Below are 24,093 nucleotides of genomic sequence, written 5' to 3'. Positions count from 1 at the left end.
CATCTTTCTGACAGCTTATTATGTCTGAAGTGGAAATGTTACATAAAACAAGCTGTTTATGGAAATCTTATTTTTGTCACCAGTTTTACCCTGGTACTCTCTGGCTGGAAGTATTAAATATATTAATTATATCTATCATTATGCAATTCTTCTCTTATCACCACTGGTTTTTATAGTCCTGGTAAAATATACTCTGAGCAGTAAAACCGTTGCACCTTAGGACACTTCAACGTTTATAACAATCTGACATAATAAGGATACTGTCATTGCAGAAACACCTTCCTACACCCATGTGGGTACTTGAAAATCTGTGCTTTCTCCATCCTCCCACATAAATATAGTAGCTTAGGAACTTTTATGCTGTGCCTTGATTTTTTAATGATAGGAGATGTCAGGTACCATTTAAAACACAAGAAATGAAAAGGGGACAATCCAGCTTTAACCATAATACAGGTACAGATGTAGTCACTTGCCTTGCTTCTGTGAACTGGGGAAAATGTGAGAAAATACAAAAAAGCTGAAGTTTTAAAGTGAAAAATATTGAGATCTTAATGAAAGGAGACTTCTCTTTCCACCTTGGGTACGTATAGAACATTAACAACTGAGGATGACAGACCAATGCCAGCCCAGTTTTCTCACATCAATTAAGTATACAATATTTCTACAAATGAGACTGAACTCTGGACCCTCACTGCAGTCTTTCAGTACCTGAAGGGTACCTATACTCAGGAGGGGAGTAAACTCTTTGAAAAGGCCAATAATAGTAGGACAAGGGAAAATGGTTTTAAGTTGAAAAAGGGAAGATTGAGGTTGGATGTCAGGGGGAAGTTCTTTACTAGGAGAGTGGTGAGGTCCTGGAACAGGCTGCCCAGGGAGGCTGTGGATGCCCCATCCTTGGAGGTGTTCAAAGACAGGTTGGATGGGGCCCTGGGCAACCTGATCTAGTAAACATGGAAATTTGGTGGCCTTGCCATGCAGGGGGGTTGTAGCTTCATGATCTTTGAGGTCCCTTCCAACACAGGTCATTCTGTGATTCTGTGATTCTGTGATTCTGTGATTCTGTGACTGCACTGGTGAATCTCACCTTCTCAAGTGTGTGTAATGTAGGTATACCGCTTATTCTCCACTCATAAAAGTGATTCACTGGGTGTATTTTCAAAGAACAAGAAAGAAACTTTGGAGGCAAAAGACATTAGGATCCTGCTGCTTTTATACTCTAGCCTCCAAACCGTACCATCAAAATGGTGGCTACATCTAGACTACTCTTCTGGATTCTGATGCCTGAATACAGGGTTTCCAAGCAGGTTAAGAATTTTTCATTTTTTCCTACAGAGAATAGCTCCATATGTATTGTGTTAATAATAATAATATAATAAAATAATACGTATAGAAAAAAAAAAAAAAGAAAAAAAAAAAAACCTATGTCCTGCAGGATGCTGATTTTTTTTTTTTTTTATTATTATTATTATTTTTTTTTTTTAAGCATGATGGGGGCAGAATTGTTCATGTGGTCTTTTTGCCCTATTAAGGTGAACAGTTCACAAGATGATTATCCATATTTATGAGAGCAGATGTTCTAGACTGAGTATTTATATGTCTCCATGTTGCGCTGTATATCTCGGTTGTAAAACTGCGTTAAGAGTGGCAAAGAAATAGAACCAGAAGTAGAGTACCAAGTAACTCAAGATGGCTCAATAAGTGGCTGTTGATCTCTTCTTATATTTTGCTTTGCTGGTCACTTACTTTAGGTCTGAGACAATTCTGGCCATTGTCAGAGTGACAGGACTGTCTACAGCAGTTGCCTTATGATTTTGGCAGCAACACTATGGAAGAGATCTGAGAATTTTGCAGTGGTAAGACATGATAGACTCCAGCCCTTTTACATGCAAAGGGAAGATGGACTTCCTCCTGCCTTTTCAAAGAAGCCCATGGGTCGAGAGAAGCCTGCACGGACTCCGTCCACGGGTTCACTTTTTGTGCAAGTATTGCCGGCGGAGGACGTGCGCGAACCGGGTGCCGGCGGGAGGACGGGAGGAAGGTGCTGTGCCTTGTGGCCCTGGGGCGGGGCTGTCGAAGCTCCTCGCCCGTGCATTGGATCTAGATTCATACATAAATATAGCTGAGATAGGCTCGCCACGCTCCTCTCCCCTCCACCCCCAACTCAAGAAGAGAAAGAGGGGGAGAAATTTAAAAATAAATAAATAAATAAAAATTCCCAGTGAGGTCATTTCAATGTGAGCGCAGGAGGCGATCAGACAAGGTCGACTTTTCCGGAGGAGGCGCAGCCCCTGAGGAGCGTGGTGCTGCATACCGCCGTGCTGCCCGGCCGGCCGCCAGCGGCGCCCTGTCCCCGCCGTCGGCCCGGCACCTTGGAGAGCTCCGCGCCGCCGCCGCCGCCGCACTCGCTACCGGTCGGGCGCTGCGCGGCGCTGCGCGGCTCTGCGCGGGGCCCGGCGGCACCGGGGCCGCCCCGCCGCCCCTCGGCTGCGCCCGGCAGTCGCGGATGCTCCGCTCCGCCCCGGCTGCCGGAGAAGGAAGAAAAGTTTGGGGGCGACTTAGGGCCGCGGGAGCCGCGGAGGAGAAGGAGGAGGCGCGATTTCCCCGGCTGATCGGGAAGGAAGGATGACCGAGGGAGGATGTGCACCAGCAGCCAGATCATCGGGAGCCTCCTGGTGCTCTCCGTGCTGGAGATAGGGTTAGGGGTGTCCAGCGTGGCCGTGGGGGCGGTCAGTTTCAGCCTGGTCCTCACAGAGCATAAACCTCAACTGGGAGACTCTTCTCCGGTATGGAGCGGGGTGTGTGTACGTTAGCCATTTCACTCTCTCTTTAACTCTTTACGGTGATGATCAGACCGTGCGAAGGCACCCCCCGTCCCCTCTCCTCCCTTCCCTTCCCTTCCGCGTGTGCATGCTGCGCCGGGAGCCGCGCCGGGTCCATTTCCGATATGCATGGGGTATAGTCTGCATTCTCGCGGGGCGGCGGGACTGCACGGCGGGAGGAGATGTGTCTGTGTCGGGGCATGGGAACATTTCTTTCTCGGCGTTTTATTTTATTTTATTTTATGTTTTGTTTTTTTGTTTTTTCCTTTTATTATTATTATTATTTTATTTTGCTGTAAGCAGCTGAACTTTCTGTGAACCCATTCTCACACTTGGGAGATGCCTCAAGAGCTTCCAGCATTAAGGAGCCTGGGCCATAGATTGTAATCTTCAAATTAAGAGCTTTGTTTTTGGAAAAGAACAGCACTGTCCCTTATGGCAAGACTGTCAAAAAGTGTTTTAAAATAATGTCAAGTTGTGAGTTCTGAGCTTCTGGAAGGGAAAGAGAAATTGGAAGGAAAATAAAAGAAGTTCTCATGATTTGGGCGCCCTGAGCTTCTCATAAAATGACCATAAATATCAAGCAGCAATAGTGGGTTAATAGTAGAAGCATGTTCATAAGAGAGAAGAAGCATGTCTATAACAATGAGCATTTCTCACTTCTCAAAAACCTTTCTTAATTCTTCAGTTTGAGATAAACATGTTTCTAGGAAGTATTTTCCTCCAAATTGTTCTCTATCTTTAGGGAGAAAAGAGTAGGTAATATTGAAAACATACTAAACATGAGTGGGCATTTTTGATCTCCAAAGCTGTTTACTTTTGCCAGCTTGGATTGAACAACAGTATTTCTAAAAGCATTGTCTGTATTGCTTGAGGTGAGATGTTAAGTGCAACAAATTCTGAGTTATTCAACAGTGTAACCTCCTGTGATTTATAGATTAATTCTGACAAAGTGCTTCATGTAATATTCTTACTGTCAATACTTATTAATTATTGACAGCAGTCATAAATATCTATGGCAGTACATAAACACATAATTCTGCACTGCAGAACAGGTAGGTGAGATATGAAAAGGAAGACACGGTGATGTAGGACACTGGCCAGCAGGTAATGGAATTATCAAAATCAGTTCAAAAACGAAGGTTTTCTTCATCACTGTTGATGGAGAAAAAAAGATTACTCAAAAATGTGTCTATCTGAGGATCTAATGAGGTAACATCCTGGCTTCTGAGAATTCTCACCAGTGAGTAAGATCAGAATTTTATGCACTGATTGCATTTTGTGACAATGCAGTCACAGCTGATACCATTTCATGACAATGCACATTTCCTGCACAACTGCTTAATTCATTTTTATGGTTTCTGTTATCCTGCAGTTCGTACTAGTCACAGGCTAAGATTCTGTTGTATCAGATGTTGGCTCCAAGGACCTTACAAACAAAGAAAGAGACAGATGTAGAATTAAAGGACATAAAGAAAGAGCAAATCAAAATTGATTGGTATAACAGGTGGTTGCATTAGCACATCAGCAGCCTGGCTGATTTCAAGCTGTAAGTAGAGATTTAAAGAGAGACAACACAGAAGACAGTGAAGTGATTTTCCAGGTGATTATAGAAAATTCTGTCCTTATGTGAATGTGGAGTCATGGAAGGGAAACCAAAGGGACTTGTTTGAACATGTATCACGTGGGTGAAGGTTGCCCACAATCAGAGGCAGTAGAAACGGACATCAACTGTTTGACCAGTATCAGCAGGATGGGTAGACAGGGAGAGGCCACAACGAAATTGTACAGCAAAAGCAAGTAGCTTATGTTGCCTGTAATAAAGGAAATGAGAAATCAGCAGTATGCAGATTGGGATTATACATCATAAAGATTTACTTACTTTGCATTGAACAAGACCTCTGTCTGAATTGTCACATTGTTGCATCCTCTTGGTATCACTCCAGTGGCTCAAATGTCCTTACTAGAGGACTAGCAGTTGAGATAGGACAAGAAAAAAGCCAGAGACCTACTGCTGTCCAGGGATGCTTAGGTCCAAATCAAAAGAACAGGAGAAAAGGTCTGTTTACACAGTCCTTGGAACTGTGATGCTGCAGAAATGGCATAACTCACTTTTCCATTCACTGGATCTTACGCTGAGCACATGTTGGCTGTATTAAAGAATATGTCTTGCATAAAGTATGTTACTTTTTTTTCTGATTAACATTCTTGAATCAGGGTTTTCCTCTAAGAAATGAACATTGAGAGAAAAGAAAGTGACATTAAAGGAAAAACTGACACTTTGATATGTTAGGATGCAAAACAACACTGGAGTTAAGTGGAACTCTAGTAATACACCTGAAAATATACTGAAAACTTTTGACCCTGTTCTGCTCTTTACTGATGTGGGTGGAACTCAGCAGAGGCCCGAGTTCATAAAGAAACAGATGAAGATAGCATTGCCATGGAAACCTTAGCCTGCATTCCTAAAATTTGGGAATCTTAAAATCATACACATTCTGTTATACTTGTCTCCCTCTGATGTCTTTTATCTGACATACAATAGCTTTTTTCTTAAGAGCTGTTCTTTTTGTTTATCATCTTCATTCAGCCAGATAATTTACTAACACCTAACTTTAAACATGTGAATCCCACCCATGGGATTAGATACAAGTGAAGTTAAGCTTGGGCTGAAGTGCTCTGATCACTGCATGCTCTGCATTATTTATGAGGAAACCTGACAAAATGGAGTAGACAATAATGAAGAAATGGAAAGCCTAGAAAATGTCTACATCAAAAATGCATGGAAATGGGAAAACAGATTCTAAATTTGTTGTTCTCACTGAAGTTGAGCAGGATTAAGATGCTAAGAGTTGTTTTAAAAGTATCCAAAATAAAACAGCTAAAGCAAATTCTCCAGAGCATGTGTAGATGAATATCTAATTTCTTTTACATCACATGCAATCTGTTCTTTTAAAAATTGGCCATGGTTGCTAAATTTGGTTGGTGGCCTTGCAGGCAGCAGGAGGGTTGGGGCTTGATAATCATTGAGGTTCCTTCCAGCCCAAGCCATTATATGATTCAATGATTCAATGATTCTATGATTCTGTGATAAACTACCAAAATAACATACAGTCCAAAGTCTCTTAATATGGACATGTTCTTGATTTCTGGATGTTCTTGCTGGTGTTTTGTTTGTTTGTTTGTTTGTTTAATGATTGCTTGATACAATCTACTCCACAGACTCCAAAGGCTGTACTCAGTGTCTCCCAGATTTCTGTAACTAGAGTCTGAGGCACAGTTCTGAAATCTACCATTCCAATTCAGTTATATAGTGTACCATAGAAATGATCCATCCAAGGAGCATGCTGAGCCACTACCAGTAATACAGCAAGAATGTCAGTATCCATTGCAAAGGGTTTTGTACTAAATAAATGAACAGAAGAAAAAGAAAAGAAGATAATTGTTCAAAACATATTCATATATATTTTTAAATGGTCATACACTTGTCCATTTATATTTGGAACATAGTAGTTGCATCACAGTCACTATGTATGTACTCACACAGATGTACGTATATGGCTCTAATTCTCATTTATTCTGCAATGAAGAATAAATTCTTGCTACAGACAAGACTCTCCCTGAGATAGAATGAGACAAAAGCCACATTGTCATCCAAATCTGCCATCTATATTCACTTACAAGAGAAATACTTGATATTTCACTTCTGGTTATACTCCTCAGAGAGATAGGCTCTTTGCTTATAAATACCTAAGTGTGTTTAATTGATATGCAATCTCTGGATGTTTGTCTGTAGCAGCAGATATTCCAATAATTCTTGATTGGAGAAATGTAGGATTCTCCCTGTCCATTAAAAATGTGCGTTTACAGTTTAACTATAGAAATTTGCTCCAAGTTGGCACTTAAATCACTCATCTCAATGACTTTTAAACCCAGGATTTGGAGGAAAAGAGAAAGTTTCACTCAGTAGGGAATTCTCCCAGAGCAGGAATATCATTTTGGACTATTAAATAATGGTGGTGGCCTAAAATTTTAAAACACTTATTTTTTAATTTAGCTTTTACTGTTGCCAAGTTTTCCTTGGAAAAGAACATCCAGTATTTTTTTTTTTTTTTTCTTAAAGAACACACAAAAATCACATTATTGTTTATCGTGTGGACCAGATGCAGATGTGGTCCTACTTTATTTCAACATGTGCATTGAATTTTCATCAAACTGACCCTATTTTTGGCTGGCTCCTTATCTTGATGAAATGAATTGCAGCACTGTCAGTGAACTCAGTGGAAATGGAGAGACGTCTGTACCTGTAGATGAGGGAGGATGTACCAAGTGTAGAAGCTTCTTGCCTTGCAAGGAACCAGAACAATTCACTCCAGCTGAGGAGTCTTTCAGCAAGTTTTCTTTATCATTCAGACCTCCCAGAAGCATGCACCAATCTGCAAGATGATCTGTTCAAGCAGACTTCTACTGCCTGGCTTGTATTCAGGAGTATCAGCTGAATATAGATTGACTTAAGTATAAGCTGAAATCTTTTGCTAAGGCTTTCATTAATCTGCAGGGAATAATTCTTAATTTATTCCTTTTTGAGAATAAAGCATTCACACTCTAAGCATTTGATAGAAAACAACATAATTAAAAATCATTTAATATTTGTTATTTTAAAGAAAGTTCGGAGCAGGTAAATAAATATTCTTTTGTGATGAGAAGTTGTGTGTTTTTCCAGACAATGAGATATTTTGTGAATCACTGATAGCAGGCAGACATTCAGCTTCAGAGACTCACTTCTAGATTTCCCCGAGTTCTTCTAAAAACCATTTCCCAATTTTAAAGCATCTCTAAAGGCCTAGAACCAGATGAAAGGAATCACTAATCCAACACAGATTTGAAATAATTTCCTCTATTTCATCAGATACACATGGATGACCTAAAATGCCAGAGGGCTTTCCACTCAGTGGATATAGTCTGTGCTTCTTTCTCATGAGCAATAACTTGATCAGTTATTGCTCATGAGAAAGGTGATCGAACAGTCCTTACATTCAGCAGGTTTTCTTAACTCTTTTTTTTTATCTCTTCAGAAAGTTTCCATGGACAGCTTGTTTTCTCAGAGGAATTTTATCTGCCACTACTTTTGCCTCCTCCTCTGATGAAAAAGAAAAGAAAAAGAGAAGTTTCCTAGGTTCAACATGAAATGTAAAAGCAGATCATTTTCTTCTGCATGATGGAAATAATCAAATATCTGGCTTTCTGCAAATAGAACTAAAACAGAATCTTTTTTTTTTTTTTTTTTTTTTTTTTCCAGAATGCAAGTAAGAAAACCGCTTTTTCCAGGAGAAAGTGAATGAGGCCAAGTCTTTTGTTTCAGAGAATATGAAATAGGGTTTGATCCAAGCCACAAAACTTGAATCTAAATTGAGATTTCAGCTTCCTTACCAAAATTTCTGGGTGTTTGGAGACGAGCTTCTGTTTCAAGCCCAATTTAATATAAAATATATTAAAGCAAGCTTAAAATATACACTCTCTTTTCTGGGTGGTCTTTGTTTCTTTATTCCAAGGTTCAACAGGCCAAAAGAGATTTTCAGATGTGCATATTGAACAGAAGCAGGCACAGTTGTGAGTGGCAAAGTCTCCACCAGCACATAGTACATTACCTTGCAATCACATTTGTGCTAACAGGAGGACTCTGACTCTGCTAGATTCCTGTGGAATGGAAATTGCTTGCAAATAGTGAAATGTCATTTTTTTTAAAGTGAGGTTTCAAACTTTTCACTTATGAATTTTCTGATGAATTATAATTGCGAAATAAAATTTAAAACAAGGTACAACTATGAAACATACTTCAACATATCTCTCTAGTTTCCAGGGCATCTTGGAGTGTTTATTCATTTGGCTCATTCTTCATGGAATATTTTAGCCTTATTTGCAGTCTGAGTTGTGAACACTTGAATGATTGATCAGGATCAGTCTTTATAAGGAGTTTATCTTCACTGATATATTTCTTTTCCACTCCTGATTTACCGTATTTTAACACAAGTCTGTTTCCCTTAACTTACTTCAGGTTTGACATAGTTAGAAAATGTAACTACATTAAAGAGTCCAAGAGGTTGGTAAATTGCCTGAATATAATCAATACTCATGTAGAAGGGAGCAATTCCTCAACATGACAGTATTAGTTAGGCATGCATAAACCGCAGTCAAGAGTAGCTCAACAGTTACAAGTCAAGTTTAAATGCTATGGTATATCAACATGAGGATGAAATTTTTCAAGATTACCAAGGATAGGGAGTGAAAATACAGCAGAGCCCCTGATGGCTGTATTCCAGCTGGCAGCATTATAAAAGAGAGGAAGTCAAAACTAAAAGATAAACCAGAACAAACACAGCAAATTCCTTTTGAAACTGATGTATACTCAGTCTTCTTGAGGTACAAAGAGTCACAATAGTTTTTCCCATCTACTTTTCACTACTGCTGACTATAGCTCTAGGACCTCAAAAATGTTACAGAAAATTACTATAGCACCAAGAAGAAAGTTCCAGAGCTACTAGTTAGTCTGTCAAAAAGAAATTATCACAATCAATCACAAAATGTCATCTGACTTCCCAACCTTTCTAAAGGTCTTTACAATGAGAAGCCTGGCTTAGGCAACTCTGTTTGAGCAGTGTTCTTGTGCTCCACATGTCACTAATTTTCTCTCTGTAAATCAAGATTCCATTTTTTTTTTCTAATTGATCAGAATTCTCTACAGCCTCCTGGGAGAGGGATAAGCATTTTCAAAGTCTTGCATGAGGTTTAATTGCCTGATGTAATTCAAATTCATACATTGGTTTTAACAGCAAAATGACTATTTTTATAAGTAAAGAACGTTTTTTGAACAAAACTTTTCTCTGGGAATCATAGAATCATAGAATTATTAAGACTGGAAAAGATCACTAAAATTTTCTAGATCAACTGCCAACTCATGTCCACAAAGCCATCAGTGCCACATCTACATGTTTCCTGAAAACCTTCGGTGATATTGACTCCACCACTTTCTCAGACAGTCTGTTTCTATGCTTGACCACTGTTATCTACAAAAAATACAGAACCACAAACCAACAACGGATAATAGTTATCCTTCACTATGCCCTAGATATTTTTCATCAGTGGTTTTTAGTACGTTCATGATCACTAGTTCATTCAGTTTTGCAACTTTCTTGTCTTACATTCATATGAATTCTAAAACTTAGGCATGACTTTTACAAGCTTACAGAGAAGAATACTGGAGAACCAGGGATAGCCAATCCCTTTCAGTTCTCTGCTGAGTTATCATAGAATCACAAGGTTGGAAAGGACTTACAAGATCATCTAATCTAATCGTTTTTTACATTGCAGAACATTATATTCTTATATTATTGTATTTCTTACTTGTATATTTGTATATTTGTAGTAGATGTGCAGGGAAAGAAAATGCATACAGTAAATAAAGACTCTGATACAATAAAAACTTACTCCAGGTAGTCCCTTAGAATACTTCAGCATCTATAGAATAACAAAATCACTCATTTTTGGAAGCCAGCATCTTACATCCTTACACCGTTTTCAATATTCTTTGGATTTCAACAAGGAAATATTCTAGGTAATATAACTATACAGCAGTGTGTAAAGGTGATTTGGAGTGAACTGGGAGTGAAATTTTAAAACCTTACAGAAACCTTGAGTAAGAACTTACAGGTGTGCAAGTTAAGAGCTCCTCTTCCTGTGGGAAAATGACAGACAGAGCTGTTCATATTAATTTTTTGTTGCTTTTGTTTTAATTATGATTCCAGCTTAAGCAATTATCGGTTGTGAGTGTGTGTCCTTAGCCACCCAGAGCCATGGTGTACGTGACCCAGCCCTCTCTATGAGCAGTATTGTGTCCATGTACCATACATCCCATTCGTAGCAGACTGGTAAATAACATGCAGCATTTAACTATATTAACTGTGGGAAACCAATTAAATGGGCCTAACTCAGAGAAAAAATACATCTCAAGGCTTATACCTACAATCACGCATGAACAACCATATTTGAAAGGGAGATAAGCTATACATTAAAGCAGCTCCTTGACTGAGATACTGAAGCTGCAAAATTTTGGAGGGTAAATAAAATATATATGCAATATATTCTAGAATGTCTGTATAGAAACTACTGGAATTTTTTGTTGTTGTTTTTGTTTTGTTTTGTTTTTTTAACAACTGCTTATGTAATAGCCAGGCCTGTTCAGTTGACAAGGTCAACTGAAGCTTTTTGCTAGAAATGCAACCTCAGCATAAAAAGGATTTGGAAAAATACGGTTTTAAAACTACAAAATTACTTCCCAGTAAGGATGTAGGGTTAGTTTTACTGAAAATAAGTAGTACGGACTTTTCAGCCATGGGGTTTATGAGGTATTGAAGGAATCTTTTGACAGAATTACAAACACTAGAGAAGAACATGTTGCTTTCATACAAACTAGTGGTGTTTCTGCTATGACCGTTTCTTCAGGCACTATTCTTAAACTTTTCTATGGGGGGAAAAAAAGACATTTGAGAATGTTACTGGTCTTTGGCAAAGATCATTAAAACATATTAGGATTTATTCATATTGTATCAGCTGGTGTGGGGATGTCTTTGGTTTTGTTCATCAATTTTTGCCTAATATTTGATGTTGTAACTGTCAGATCTGTTTGTAAAAGGAAACTGCATGAAAAAAGACACTTTCATACTATCTCCTGCAGCATGGACTATCTAGAATCTGAAACAGTTTCTACAGCACATTCATTGTGACCACATCAACAGATGTCCTCAGTATTTACATTTGCACCTGCCAAGTTGACTAACCTGTACTCTTGCCCAGAGTTCCATTGTCTTGAGGACAAGAATCCACACATGATCCCTCAGTAGTTCACACTTCAGGATTAGGGTATTAGGTAGACTTGAAAGTAGATGAGGTAGGATTTGGATCACCAATTACTACCTTACAAAACTTTCTTTTCCTTTTATTTTCTATTTTTATGTTTAATCATTCTCAGTCTTCCTTATCAATCTAGTTTCTGCTTGGATAAGTGTGTTTAAAGCTGACTTACATCTTCCTGAAATACAAGGTTTATAATGAAAATGCTGATAATTATGATCATTGCCTAACCTACTGTTGTGGTCACTACTACAGAAACAGAAAAATTTAAATTTGAGACCTTAATGATGAATTAATTGTGATTTTTTTATTATTTTTTTTTCCAGTTTCTGCTTTGTGGCATATGTGGAATATTGTGTGCCAAAAAAAAGTCTGGACTTATCGTAAGTTTTTCCAGTACATATATAACACATAAGTATTTGAAAGGCATATTTATCTAAGTTGAACTTTCCACTTGAGATGTACTGTTTCCAAGTGTTTCTGGTAAAAAATTCAGTAAACATTGCAAACCAGCAGTCCAAAGTAAGCAATCAGTACCTTGGGTTCATCAAGCAATACATGGCAATTCTGAAATGGCCTATTTAGTTCATGCCTATTTAAGCTATACATTCTAATTCTCCCTGTGTGGATGGAAAAACTTTTGACAGAAACATATGACAGACCAAGAAAGAGTTCCCCAGCATAGGACTGGAATGAAAAATCACTTTTGAGATGTGAGGTATGACTGTGCTATCACTTCAATGAAGTAACAAATTTTAATTTTAGGTATTTTTTGCTGTTTGTAGTTTTAATAACTTTTTTTTTTTTTTTTTTTTTTTTTTTTTTTTTTTTTTGTTATCAGAATTGTGAAAAAGCCAGTTTTAAGATGATATTTTATTTCTACTAAGAATCAGAAATACAGTCATTTTTCTGACTGCAGCAAAGTTGTGTGATTGAAACAGGCCTTTTGTCACTGCAGACCTTTTGTCTTTATGTTAAAGACACAGCCCTATTATAAGTGATGATGTCTGGCTTTAATTCAGTCAGTTTGGATGTCCTGCTGTGCACACATGGAAGTCTTGTAAAACAAGTGTGAAGGGAATCAACCTCTCTCTCTCTTACTATTTTTGAATACCAATTAATTACTCCTAAGTCTGTTCCGATGACAGTTTCCTTTTTTTTAAAACATACTTATTTCCTAAAAGCTGTCTGTTCTGGTGGTCTCAAGCAGTACTCACTTCCTAGTGGACTGCAGAACAGAGTCTGATTACCACCTCCCTGACAAAATTCTCATCTCAGTTAGGCAGAAAAAGTAGTCTGTAAATCTCCATTAAACTCTTTATGAGATATGACTCATATCAAAGGTCATATCAAAAGTCATATCAATATCTGGGGAAGGGAATAAGGCAATCATTTAGCAATAGGCACATAATAAGATCTTTTGACCTCAAGTGATTTGTGGCTGAAAGACATACTGAACCAGAGGTGGCATCTTTGTGATTACAGTAATGAGGTCTTTAAATATGTTTCAATAATTACAGCCTGTTTCACTTCCCAAAAGCATTTTAATCACATTAACAAAAAATAAAATAAAAAACAAACAAACAAAGAAACAAACAAAAACAAAAACAAAATGTAGTGTGCTCTGTACCTCAGTAGAGATGCCTCAGTTTTTTAATATCTGTTGTTTTCTTGTCCAGCACAGTCACATTAAACACACCTGGAGCCCCCACGGAAAAACAAAAACAAAAACAAAAACAAAAAACATAGGAAGTCTGCAAATTGGTATTAGACTGAACAAATTAGAATCAAACAAGAAGCACAGACAGTTGTTACACAAACAAGAGAGAACTGCACAAATACATGAGGTATTCACTTATGAGGACTGGTGAGAAACATCAGTCTTAACTGTTGTACATGAAAGTACTGTATTCACTTGGAGTTCTGTGGGAGTTGTGGGAGTTACAAACTGAATGTTAGTGAAGGGTCTGAATTGGTCTCATTTTTTATATGAATGAACCTGTCTCTGAGAAACGTTACTGTGACATAACCTCTCGTCTTTCCTGACAGATGATACTTTTTTCTGCCTGTTGCATCTGTGGACTAATCGGAGGAATTTTAAATTTTCAATTTCTTCGTGCTCTCACAAAGAAGTCGTCTGCTCTCTATTCTTTGCATCTTGCCTCCATGTCTCTTGCATGCATTGGAATTGGTGGTTGCACCCTTTCTTCATGGCTCACTTGTCGGCTAGCCAGCTATGAACAAAGGCGAATGTTCTCAGAGAGAGAACATTCATTGCATCACTCCCATGAAATGGCAGAAAAAGTGAGTTGTGTGTTTTTCTTTATTTGTTCTGCTTCCCTTAAAAAACGACTGTATGTGTTAATGTATACGATTGGCAATAAGTGTATGCAATTTTCAGTTTTATATGAGACAGAGCTTCTGGGAAATGAAACACTGTCATTCTGCCTATGCATTATTATGTTGTGTTATATGGAGTTATTTTTAGGTACTGTATACTTGCAGTACATCCATTTCAATGAAGTACATCCATTTTCAACATAATTCCATTGTATAGCTATCCAGGGGCTCAGCTGCTAAATATAGCACTTCATAAATAACCGGAAGTCTAATTAATATGGATTATCATGTACTGCACTTTGAAAAAGCACGGAATGCTTTCTGTAACCACATCATTGCATGCTTCCAGGTTTAATAAATTTCTTCCTCTCCCAAGTACTCAGCTTATAATGTAGGTTATTTAAACACAAAACCAGAGCTTGCAAACCTAGAAGACTGAACCTAAGCACCTAAGGGCATATTTTTACTCCTAAATGAAACTGGTCTGATTTGCGGCAACACCAAGCATTTATTGCCTTTCTCTGCTAAAAGGAAGCTTACCACAGTGTAAAGTTGAGTATATAAGGTCAAAAATCAATAAATTTAATGTAATTCTTGAAATTGCAATTGAAATTAGGTCTTCATTTTCAATGGGTAAAATGCTTACTGACATCCTGTTTTTTATGTTTTGGGTTAGTATCCAATGACTTTCATTTGAGACATGACTAGAGAAATGAATAGCCGTCATGTGGACTGCCCATCTAAGCTGCCACATGCCAGTTCACATTACAACTAAGTTCAACTACAGAGATCTCTGAATATTTGTGAGAGGATTAATTAATTAATTCAGACTGTAGAATGTTTTCAGATTCCCTGGTCACAATATAGCAACTAATTGTCCATAGAGTAAATATTACTTGTCACTTTTCTGTTGTTTTTTTTTTTTTTCTTTTTTTCTTTTTTTTTTTTTTCTTTTTTTTCTTTTTTTAATCCACAGTGAGAATCCCAGCAGAAATTCAGACTAATTCACCTTAGGAAATGTTTGAAACAATTTATTTAAATTATTTAGTATAGGTTACAACAGCAACATAAAACAGGACAATAAAATCTAGGGAAGAAATACATTTCACCTTCTCATTTTAAGATGAAAAATAATTCTGATAAGCTACACAGGCAAATATTATCATGGCCTTGCAAATGGTAGGCTAGATCCTGCCTTTTAAGGAGGCTCTTACCTCAATAAGGACAAAGATGAAGCCCACCTGAGACAAAAATAGAAAGGTATAGACAAAAGAAATGGCTTGGCAAAAAGTCTTTCAAAAATCAAGCAACTGCTAACCCAAATTGGGCTGGAGATGACCATGTATAGCAGTAGTTCACTCTCCCATTTTCTTACCTGTTGATCTACTGAGGTTTTAGACAAGTAGCTGTAAGGACTGCCAGATGCCCACTTACCTTGGGTGAATGGCTATGATGCATGAGCAGAGAAACTTTATTGCACAAGCTCAGTGAATGTGAGATGAGCTCCGCTAGTGGCGGACTTGCTGCATGTGTGTAGAATCAAGTATGCATGAGTAGTTGATCTGATCTGGGGCTTCTCAGACCTACGGACTGCAGACTGCCTGGTGCTGGCAGGTCTGAGTACATTACCTTAAGGCATGCCCTTAAAAAATTATAAAGGCAACCTAAAAAGTTATATTAAATTAGGCTTTAATTTAAAAAAAATAGTTTTAGTATTTTATATATAAAACTATTTTGCATATTTATACTGATGTACAGTAATGTGGACATGTACTGCATGTGTATTTGTTCGTGCTATATTTATTGTATAATTGTTATATTTATATTAGAGATTGAGGGGTATTGAAATAACCGACCTGCCCAGCTGCCCGGTGGTTCCCCCGACACCAGAGTTACCTCCAAGGTACGCTGACCACTAGGGAGCTACCACGATGTTATGTCACCTCAGGAAGTGCCATCTCTAAGAGGAAATCACAGTTTTAGCTAATCAAAGTTGGCTGACGCTGTGATGTCACTCTGGGACAGGAATGGTGCTTCCAGGTGGTGACATAATTCTAAGTGGTGAATGCTGCAATCTGGAAGTAAGATGAGTATTTAAAATATTCACCCTAGTTACAGACATCCAAATGCTCTTATTTGGATGTTGCCACCATTGATTCACTTTGCTTCTAATCTGTATGCTCCTTCATTTCTTGAATTCAGAAACATCTTTTAATTTATTAATACTTTCATTTTTGAGGGTAGAAATATTGGGGAAAATAAATTGTTCTGAATTTTTTTCTGGTGTTCTGATGATAACTGAATAGTTAATGTCTACAGAGAATTCAAGTGTTAAAATTGACACAAGGAAACATACATTTTGTCACTCACTCATGGGTAGCCTTCTGACAAAGTATTACTTTTTACTTGTGGCTGATAGTTAAATGTTAAATTACACTGGTGTTCTTGTTCCTTTTCTCAGCTGACCAATAACTTCAGTTTATATCAAAGGTTTCAGGCACCTACAATCTGGCAGTTGTACTGCCTTGTTTCCAAGCAGGTAGCCTCAAGACAGGGATGTAGGAAACAACATTAGGTATGCATGTTCCTCTTCAGCTTTTAAGGAGAATGAGGCGCCATGTAAAAACATCTAGTATCAGTATGCAAGCTGAGATCTGGGTGAAATAAAATGTTCAAAATTTAGCAAGTTTGCACACCTTCTCTTACTTGAAGCCTGTGCTTGATTACAAACTATTGATTGGTTTGTTCACTTTGTTTCATGGCCCTATGTTTACTTTGTAGAGAATAGTAAGTCTTTTCTTTCAGAAAACATAAAGGGAATGATTAAGTTTTGTGATCTACTTTAAACTGTAGCTTTATGTGAAACTTCGAGTTCTGGTCTGAGCATTCCATACTATATATACATGCAATAAGTGAATTAAAAGGAGAAAGAGAAAGGGGACAACTGGGAATAAAGACCAGGCCCCATAACTCCCTTGTCTTTACCAAGTTTAGCAGCTGCTATAATATAGGGTCAGGCCTTTTCCTTCTAGCCTTCCCCTTCTCTTCTTTTTAATCCAGTGATTCTTATTTTCTTGACAGAAACTTCTACAGGAAGGGCAAAAAATACAACTATTTTCTTCAACATTTCCTCCAACTATATCTAGGAGGTAGAAGAGGTGAATTTTAATATTTTCATGCAGAGAAAACCTACTGGTTCTCACACAAATATTTTAAAACTACCAAAACAGTGGTATCTCTACCTTACCTGTCTAAGTTTAAAAATAGTCCAAACTGCATATTTATGTGCACTCCTTGGCACTATTGGATGTTCTCTGGGTTCTGTCATTGGATGTAAGCATCAGATCACTTTATTTCTGCATCCTAATTCGATTTGGTGTGAAATAGGCATTTTTGAGCACAAATTCCATGAGGTTTAGCATCCTTGGTGGTCAAGAAGTGCTTAGTATATGTAGTCATCTGGGGTCTTAGCTGCTAAGTAGGTATGGTTTGAACCACAATTTGAGAGTTAGAAAATCTAACTCCAAACAAATCCTGGTTTAGGTGCCTTAGGATTCTGACTCATGAGCAGGTCACCTTTCTTTGGGATGACTCATCTGCCACTTGAACAGCAACTGCTGAATTGCTAAAATTGTAGTCTGGCAAATTAAGGGAAAATCAAAATCTATCCTATCCCAAGATAAGTAGTCTCCACTCAGGCATCAAAGCCCTTGGATCTTCTTCGGATCTAGATTTACATGACAAAATGTCTATCCCAGCTGGTATCAAATGGCATCTGTTTGTAGTATGTCAGCACAGGAAAAAAGTTTTAATGGAAATGAAAACATGAAAACTTGATTACTGTCTCATTCCTTTGTAGATCACTGTACAAGTTTGAGTTGATGCACTTTCAAAGGACAAAGTCACAAAAATTGCAGGGATGCCACCAATGCTTTATACATGATCTGAGAGTAATGTACAACTCAATCAGTATCGATAGGTCAAGAAGCTTTCCAATGTATTTAGTTTACATATGAAGATTATTTTTCCTTTACAGTAAAATTTACAAATCTAAATAAAAAATGTATCTTTTCAGAACGTTTGGCATTCAGAATTTAAGTATTTATTCCAACCTTAGCTAACTAAATCCTAAACACCATGAGCTAATTGTAATTTGTATCAATGTTTTCTTTTCTTATTGTAGGAAATGACAGACAACCTAAGCAATGGTGGCCCGCATCTGATTTATAATGGAAGTGTATACTAAGAGATTTTTTAAAGTTCCATGGAATGAAGTGGCTTTAGAATTTTCTTCAGGAAAATAAAAATGACTTCCAGAAATTGAGAAAATGGAATTAGCTGTTATGGCTCAAGTGTCACAACCGCAGAACAGCACAGTTGCATTTCCCTTTTAGAAACATGTTCAAAATTTATCTCCTAAACATTTTGCGGATATACAATATTTATTCACTTCCTGGATACTCTTTGTCTGAAAAACTTTTCAGAATCGTGATAGTATTTGCAAAAGACTTCTCAAGACTCTTCTTATGAAGACTCAAAAACCAGAAAAAATAATGTAACTGTACCACACCTAGCCCAACCACACGATTCATGAAGAGAACGGAAGAGGGCAGAGGAAGGATGGCTCAGGAGAATTTTCTCATCCTCTGCAGTCAGCAGCATCTGGTGTAATATGGTGGCTTCAGATCACGTGGCATGGTACCAGCAACGCATCTGCACAAGCCTCATTTTCACACTGCAAATGCATCCAGCCTCATTTTGCCCAGTAGATTGTATCAAAAAGAGAGTGCAAATTACTCTTCCAAAATGCTCCCATTTCACATGCAGAGTGTAAATGAACAGTGTGATGAAAGTAACACCAATGTCTTTGTTTTGAAAGACAGAATGATCTAAGAATGCCATAAATCAAAACCTCAGCAATGCCTTGTTGTAAAGAAATTGTAAATATTTCCAATTTGTGAATGAAGTATATTTCGTAATTTGTTCATAAAAGATGACAAATAAAATGAAATCCAAAATATTTGATTTAGAGATTTTTTTTTCTTGCTAGAATGATCAGCAAGGGCTTACCATGTCTCAGTATTGCACAACTCACTGGAAGGTTCTTAAAGAAACAAAGCAAGCTCTGAATGGATAAAAACAAAAGTTGAAGTAAGGTATTACCATGGGCAGGACATACTGGCATTTCTGAACACCTGTAAGCAACTTAGGAGTCTGTCAAACTGATGTGTATGTTAAAGCAGCAGTTTTAGCTGACATCAAACTCTATTGTGAGACCTACTATCTCTTACAGTCACAAAAAAATGGAAGATGCCATCAGTAACAGAATATCAGTAATATATGCAGAATAATATAAAATATTCTTTTATAATCATTTGTAAGTGATATCATCATGTAATCATAAAATCATTTACAGTGCTGTAAAGCCCAGAACTTCATCATTTATTTGAGATGCAACCATTAGTGCTAACTGGCAACATCTGACATACCCAGGCAGGTGTGAATAGTATTTTACTTCCCACCTGTCTATGTATTATGTAGATGGATACCATGTTGTCCAGACAAAGACATTAGGGAATATACAAGTGGTATTTTTATTTGTAAAACAAACTTCCATATTACTCTAGGCTGACCAGGCTTCAAGTCTTGAAGTCTTGCCATAAAAACATACAGAAATTATATGAAAATGTTCGTGAATTTACATAGTATAAAATAATCTTTGATTCAGTTACCTTATTCTACATCTATAGGGGAGTCTCTTATTCCATTACAAGATAAGAAAGGTTTTCACTGTGATTTAAGTTCTCACTTCATGGAAATTACCTGATTAACAAGTCAAAAGCTTGTCCATTTGATAAGACTTTCCTGCACTTATCTACCATTTAATAGTAGTAATGTACTACTGATATAGTAGTAAGTATTATGTCAATAATTACTAAACACATTATCACTATACATTAATATTTATCAGTACATATCATTAATTGCTACAGAGATTGTTCAAGATCATAAAGAACACTGTCATAGTAAGAGAATTTGATGGTAAGATATCTCTGCTCAAGGAAAGTGCTCCCCTTCCAAGGTCCTACAAGCCTCTAGGCCATTTCCCTTTCTGTATTTCACATTGGGCTCTCTATAAATGATTTTTCCTCCTCAGCTTAATTCTCCTCTTCCTCAGCAGCAAGAAACATGGGATTTATCTGTCCCCAGCACCTGCCACTTTTACAGGCATTTTTGCTGCAGTTACAGGCACAATGTATCAAGACTGAACTACTGCCTAAATGGGCTGTAGAGTTTCATATAGATTAAAGAAATTCACAACAAGTGTAGAACCAAAGTAGATGGCTCTGCAGGACTGCATTTTTCATTGTATTAGTGTAATAAGTGCAAAAGGCCCTTATCAAAGGAAGAGAGAGAGTAAATTAAAATGACTCAGAAATCCATTTCAGAACTCCTGCTTGAGGTTCATCTTTAGGTCCATAAAAGAGCAGCATAATCACAATTCATACAGAGCTATTGTGTGGCACCTTAAGTCTAGGAACAGTAGCTTCAGAGCTAGAGATTGGGCAAGAAGTTCAGTTTGGAGTCCACTCAGGAGTGACATGAAGTGTCACAACATCTCCTGTTTGCTTACCACAAACAAGTCATTTTCCCAGCACAGTAGTGAGAGTATTTGATGGTGCAGGGGAATAGCTGATTTTTCTATATCCAATATAAAGGACATCACTGCAATAGCCACTTTCTCACACTTTGTAAAGGAAAAGAGGATACATTACACAGGCCCACAGTGTTTGAAGCCTCGCTGTAGCTTAAGAAATACAACTGTATCGCTTCTGCTTTTTTTCAGGGTGAGGAGTGGAATAAAAGAGAAGAAATCTGGGCCTCAGGGAACAGAAGATTCAATTTCATTTTATTATTGTTTTTTATTTCTTTTTCTGCATACTTGGTAGAATGCAGAAAAACTACCTGGTCCCTACATTAACAAAAGCCTTGAAAATGCAAAACTGGAATTCAAGAGACCTGTGAACAAATATGACAAAAAAGACCTGTCCTACTTTGGACATAAAAATATTGGAATTCTTAAAATCAAAGTAAATTACTATATTATATGAATGTGATACGGGAATTCTAATATTTCATTTAATTTAATGAAGTTCAATGCTATAGCTGTATGCTCTGTTCAGCTATAATGGAAGCATCTTCTAAATTTGCTCATTACTGGTGTAGTTGAAAGGACACTTATCCAGCTGTATGAACAACAAAGATTTTAGTTTACAGAATGTGACAAACAAACAAATTTACAACAATTTCAGTGTTGAGCATCAAAATTCATTTAATTCTAAATAAGAGGAAGCATGAGTTGGCTTTGATGCAATTACTTCGATTAATGCTGCTGTGAAAACAGACACTGGCCCAGATTATCTCAGAGATACTCAGCCATTTAACAGGTCAAATAACCTAACACTCTTCCTGAAGGAGGTTACTTTGTGTGTAGGACTTACCCGGTAAATTCTTAACATGTATCTTAGGTTATACTTTAGGTTATGCTTGGCATTTCATAGAACTTCAGATTATGAGAAGCACACAAATGTTTTAAATTTAGAACAGTCAATTGATTTTATTCCAAACTGTAGAGAAAATAAGCATATCACAGAATCACTGAATCATAGGTGTTAGGAGGGACTTCTGGGATCCTTGACTCCAACACCCTGCTAAAGCAAGTTCCCTATAGTAGGGACAGTAGTAGCACAGGGAAGTTGAATATCAACACGCATATGTTAAAAATTCTTCTTTGGCACTATATTTATTTGTTGTATTAGGACATATGAACTTCCCTTTGGATGGTCTGAAGAAGTAAAAAGAATAGTGGGGCAGGTCAAATTAAATATGTTTATGACTTTATGTCTTTAATAAGTTAAAGTAGTGACATTTATATATATATATATTTTTTCCTTGAGATTGTGATTTTGAAGATAGATCATAAAGGAGATTAAAATGAGTTAAGCCATATTTAATCATTTAAGGCTCCAGACAGGTTAAGAATTTAAGAGGGGATTTCCTAGTTTAATATTATTAGCAAGAGGAATTCTGAGTGAATGTGGGAATCTTGATCAGGAATGCCTTTTTTCTTTCTAACAATGAAGTCATAGAAATAGTTTGGTTTTCACTCAGAAAAGAGTGAACTGGGTGGCATGAATCAGTAGCTGAAATTTCAGCAGAAAGCTATGTGCCTAGAGAGACTTGCTTCGCTGTAGAAGCATAGTTCTGCTTCAGAAGGGAGCAACTTTGATTTGGAGCAAAACATCTAGAGAGCTGCACAAAGATCTCTCATGTCATAGCTCAATGAAGTAGCTAAAGAAATGCCTATGCCACAGGCTAGATATTCTGCCAACTGTATAAGCTGTGTAGAGCAGCCTCCCAGTTGCTTTGTAATTCCCTCACATGAGACCTGAGCACAGAACTAAATTGGCAATTGGTTTGTTTTTTGCCGTGCATTAAATCTGATTTGCTATAAGGTATCTTTTATGTCCTTTAACTGCTGACTCACAGCAGGTTGCTATGACTTACACATCAGGGAAATTTTGCTTTGTAATCAAGTAAGCAAGTTTTTTTGTTTTCTTTTGTTTTTTGTTGTTTGTTTTTTTTTTTTCATTTTGTTTTGTTCTGTTCTGTTTTGTGGCTTTTGGTTTTGTTTTTAAATTTCATATATTCTTCCTGAAATCCAGTTTTAATCCTGCCACAAACTGCAGTGAGTCCTTCCAAAAATACATTCAGTTTTTATAGTACGCTGAATGGGTTGACTGTATACAAATTTAAAATTACTCTGCATCCATAAGACCCATTTTTTGACAAACTGGCATGATGTACAATGGGAACATGGCATGCATTGGAAAAGCCCTGAACTGTAAAGCATCACTGCAGTGCTGCATGTAATTCTGCTGATAAGAAACAGGTACATGAGTCAACACTACCTCTCTTTGCACACCTAAGAAAGCAAATATGAATTTAAAATAAACTAAGAAGCATAAAGATTTCCTGCTCGCATCCAATTACTAGTTGCTAGTGTGGGAAACATCAAATGATGTAACTGAGAACACAAGCTTGTGTAGCTTCTCCCACACTTTGTTAGGTGAACCCTTTCTTCTCTCTCTCCCATTTCATTCCTGTGCAAGAGGTCACGCCTTGTACCCTATCTTATTTCTCCCCTTCTGTTAAAATACAGCTATATTCTTTCAAGTGTTTAGTACTGAAAAAATTCTTACCTCCTCCACCCAAAGAAAGTAAACACAAATCACTGCATTCATTTAACAGGAAATGATCAAGGTGAATCTATATGTAAACCATGAATCCCAAACACTTAGACTAACAATATTGAATTCCAGTGGTTTGCTACACTTACTGATACCATTGCTGTCTTACTGTGACAGATCTAGGCATAAACTCCAGGAATGCTAGCAGCTAACATTTTTCTGAGGACTCTTTATTAGCTCAGTAATGCTCTGGCAGAGTATGCTTGTCAGGGTTCCGCTGGTAACCTTTACACAGAGGACAGTAAGCTAATATTGATACCAATACTGTGGTGGTAGCAGTAAGATCCTGAAATACCCTAGGATCCAGTTCTGGATCTAAACCCCACAGAAGGCACTGTATTTCAGAATTGCTAAAAATAGTGTATGAAAGATGAATAACACTGTTAACGTTGTAAAGTAGAGCATTCAAACATGAAGAAATACCAGAACAGATTTTAAGACTGGAAGCCACCTTATGACTAACTAGGTTTTCCTTTTGTATAGCCCAAGAAATAATACTTCATCTGATATTCCTTATATCAATCACAAAACATCTGTGTGAGCAGCAGTTATTTTTAGAATGAAATCTGCTCTTTATTTAAAGACTTCAGAAGATGGAATCTATCACCTCCCTTATTCCAATGAGCAGAGTTTTTCCTATTTTAAAGTGATGTGTTTCTCTGCAGAATTATTTGGCTTTATTTCCCAGGCACCAGCTCTCATTATGCTATTGTCTG

At 37.3% G+C, this 24,093-nt stretch overlaps 1 protein-coding gene across 5 annotated transcripts; it reads left to right on the top strand.

The window, feature by feature from the left end:
• The first annotated feature begins 2,461 nt into the window (after positions 1–2,461).
• Positions 2,462–19,080, top strand: TMEM196 (transmembrane protein 196). 5 transcript variants are annotated; one of them, XM_072328591.1, is made up of 5 exons: positions 2,462–2,801; positions 12,053–12,109; positions 13,776–14,030; positions 15,896–15,969; positions 18,250–19,080. In XM_072328591.1, exons 1-5 carry the CDS (start codon positions 2,637–2,639, stop codon positions 18,254–18,256), a joined length of 558 nt encoding a protein of 185 aa, XP_072184692.1. In that variant the 5' UTR covers positions 2,462–2,636; the 3' UTR covers positions 18,257–19,080. The 5 variants fall into 5 exon arrangements, with proteins under 5 accessions (XP_072184692.1, XP_072184695.1, XP_072184694.1 ...); XM_072328593.1 differs by having other exon boundaries at positions 2,511–2,783; XM_072328592.1 differs by having other exon boundaries at positions 2,511–2,795.
• Positions 19,081–24,093: the final 5,013 nt, after the last annotated feature.

The sequence above is a fragment of the Excalfactoria chinensis genome, chromosome 2, assembly GCF_039878825.1.
Source record: "Excalfactoria chinensis isolate bCotChi1 chromosome 2, bCotChi1.hap2, whole genome shotgun sequence".
Taxonomy (NCBI): domain Eukaryota; kingdom Metazoa; phylum Chordata; class Aves; order Galliformes; family Phasianidae; genus Excalfactoria; species Excalfactoria chinensis.
Note: the sequence above shows the minus strand (reverse complement) of the source record. Positions and strands in the feature narration are given on the sequence as shown.

Bases quoted from the DNA above. Each gene is read 5' to 3' on its own strand.
- TMEM196 (XM_072328591.1), top strand. From the start codon at position 2,637: ATGTGCACCAGCAGCCAGATCATCGGGAGCCTCCTGGTGCTCTCCGTG. The intron at 12,110-13,775 runs GTAAGTTTTTCC...CTTTCCTGACAG, and splicing joins AAAAAAAGTCTGGACTTATC to ATGATACTTTTTTCTGCCTG. The intron at 14,031-15,895 runs GTGAGTTGTGTG...TATTTATATTAG, and splicing joins CCCATGAAATGGCAGAAAAA to AGATTGAGGGGTATTGAAAT.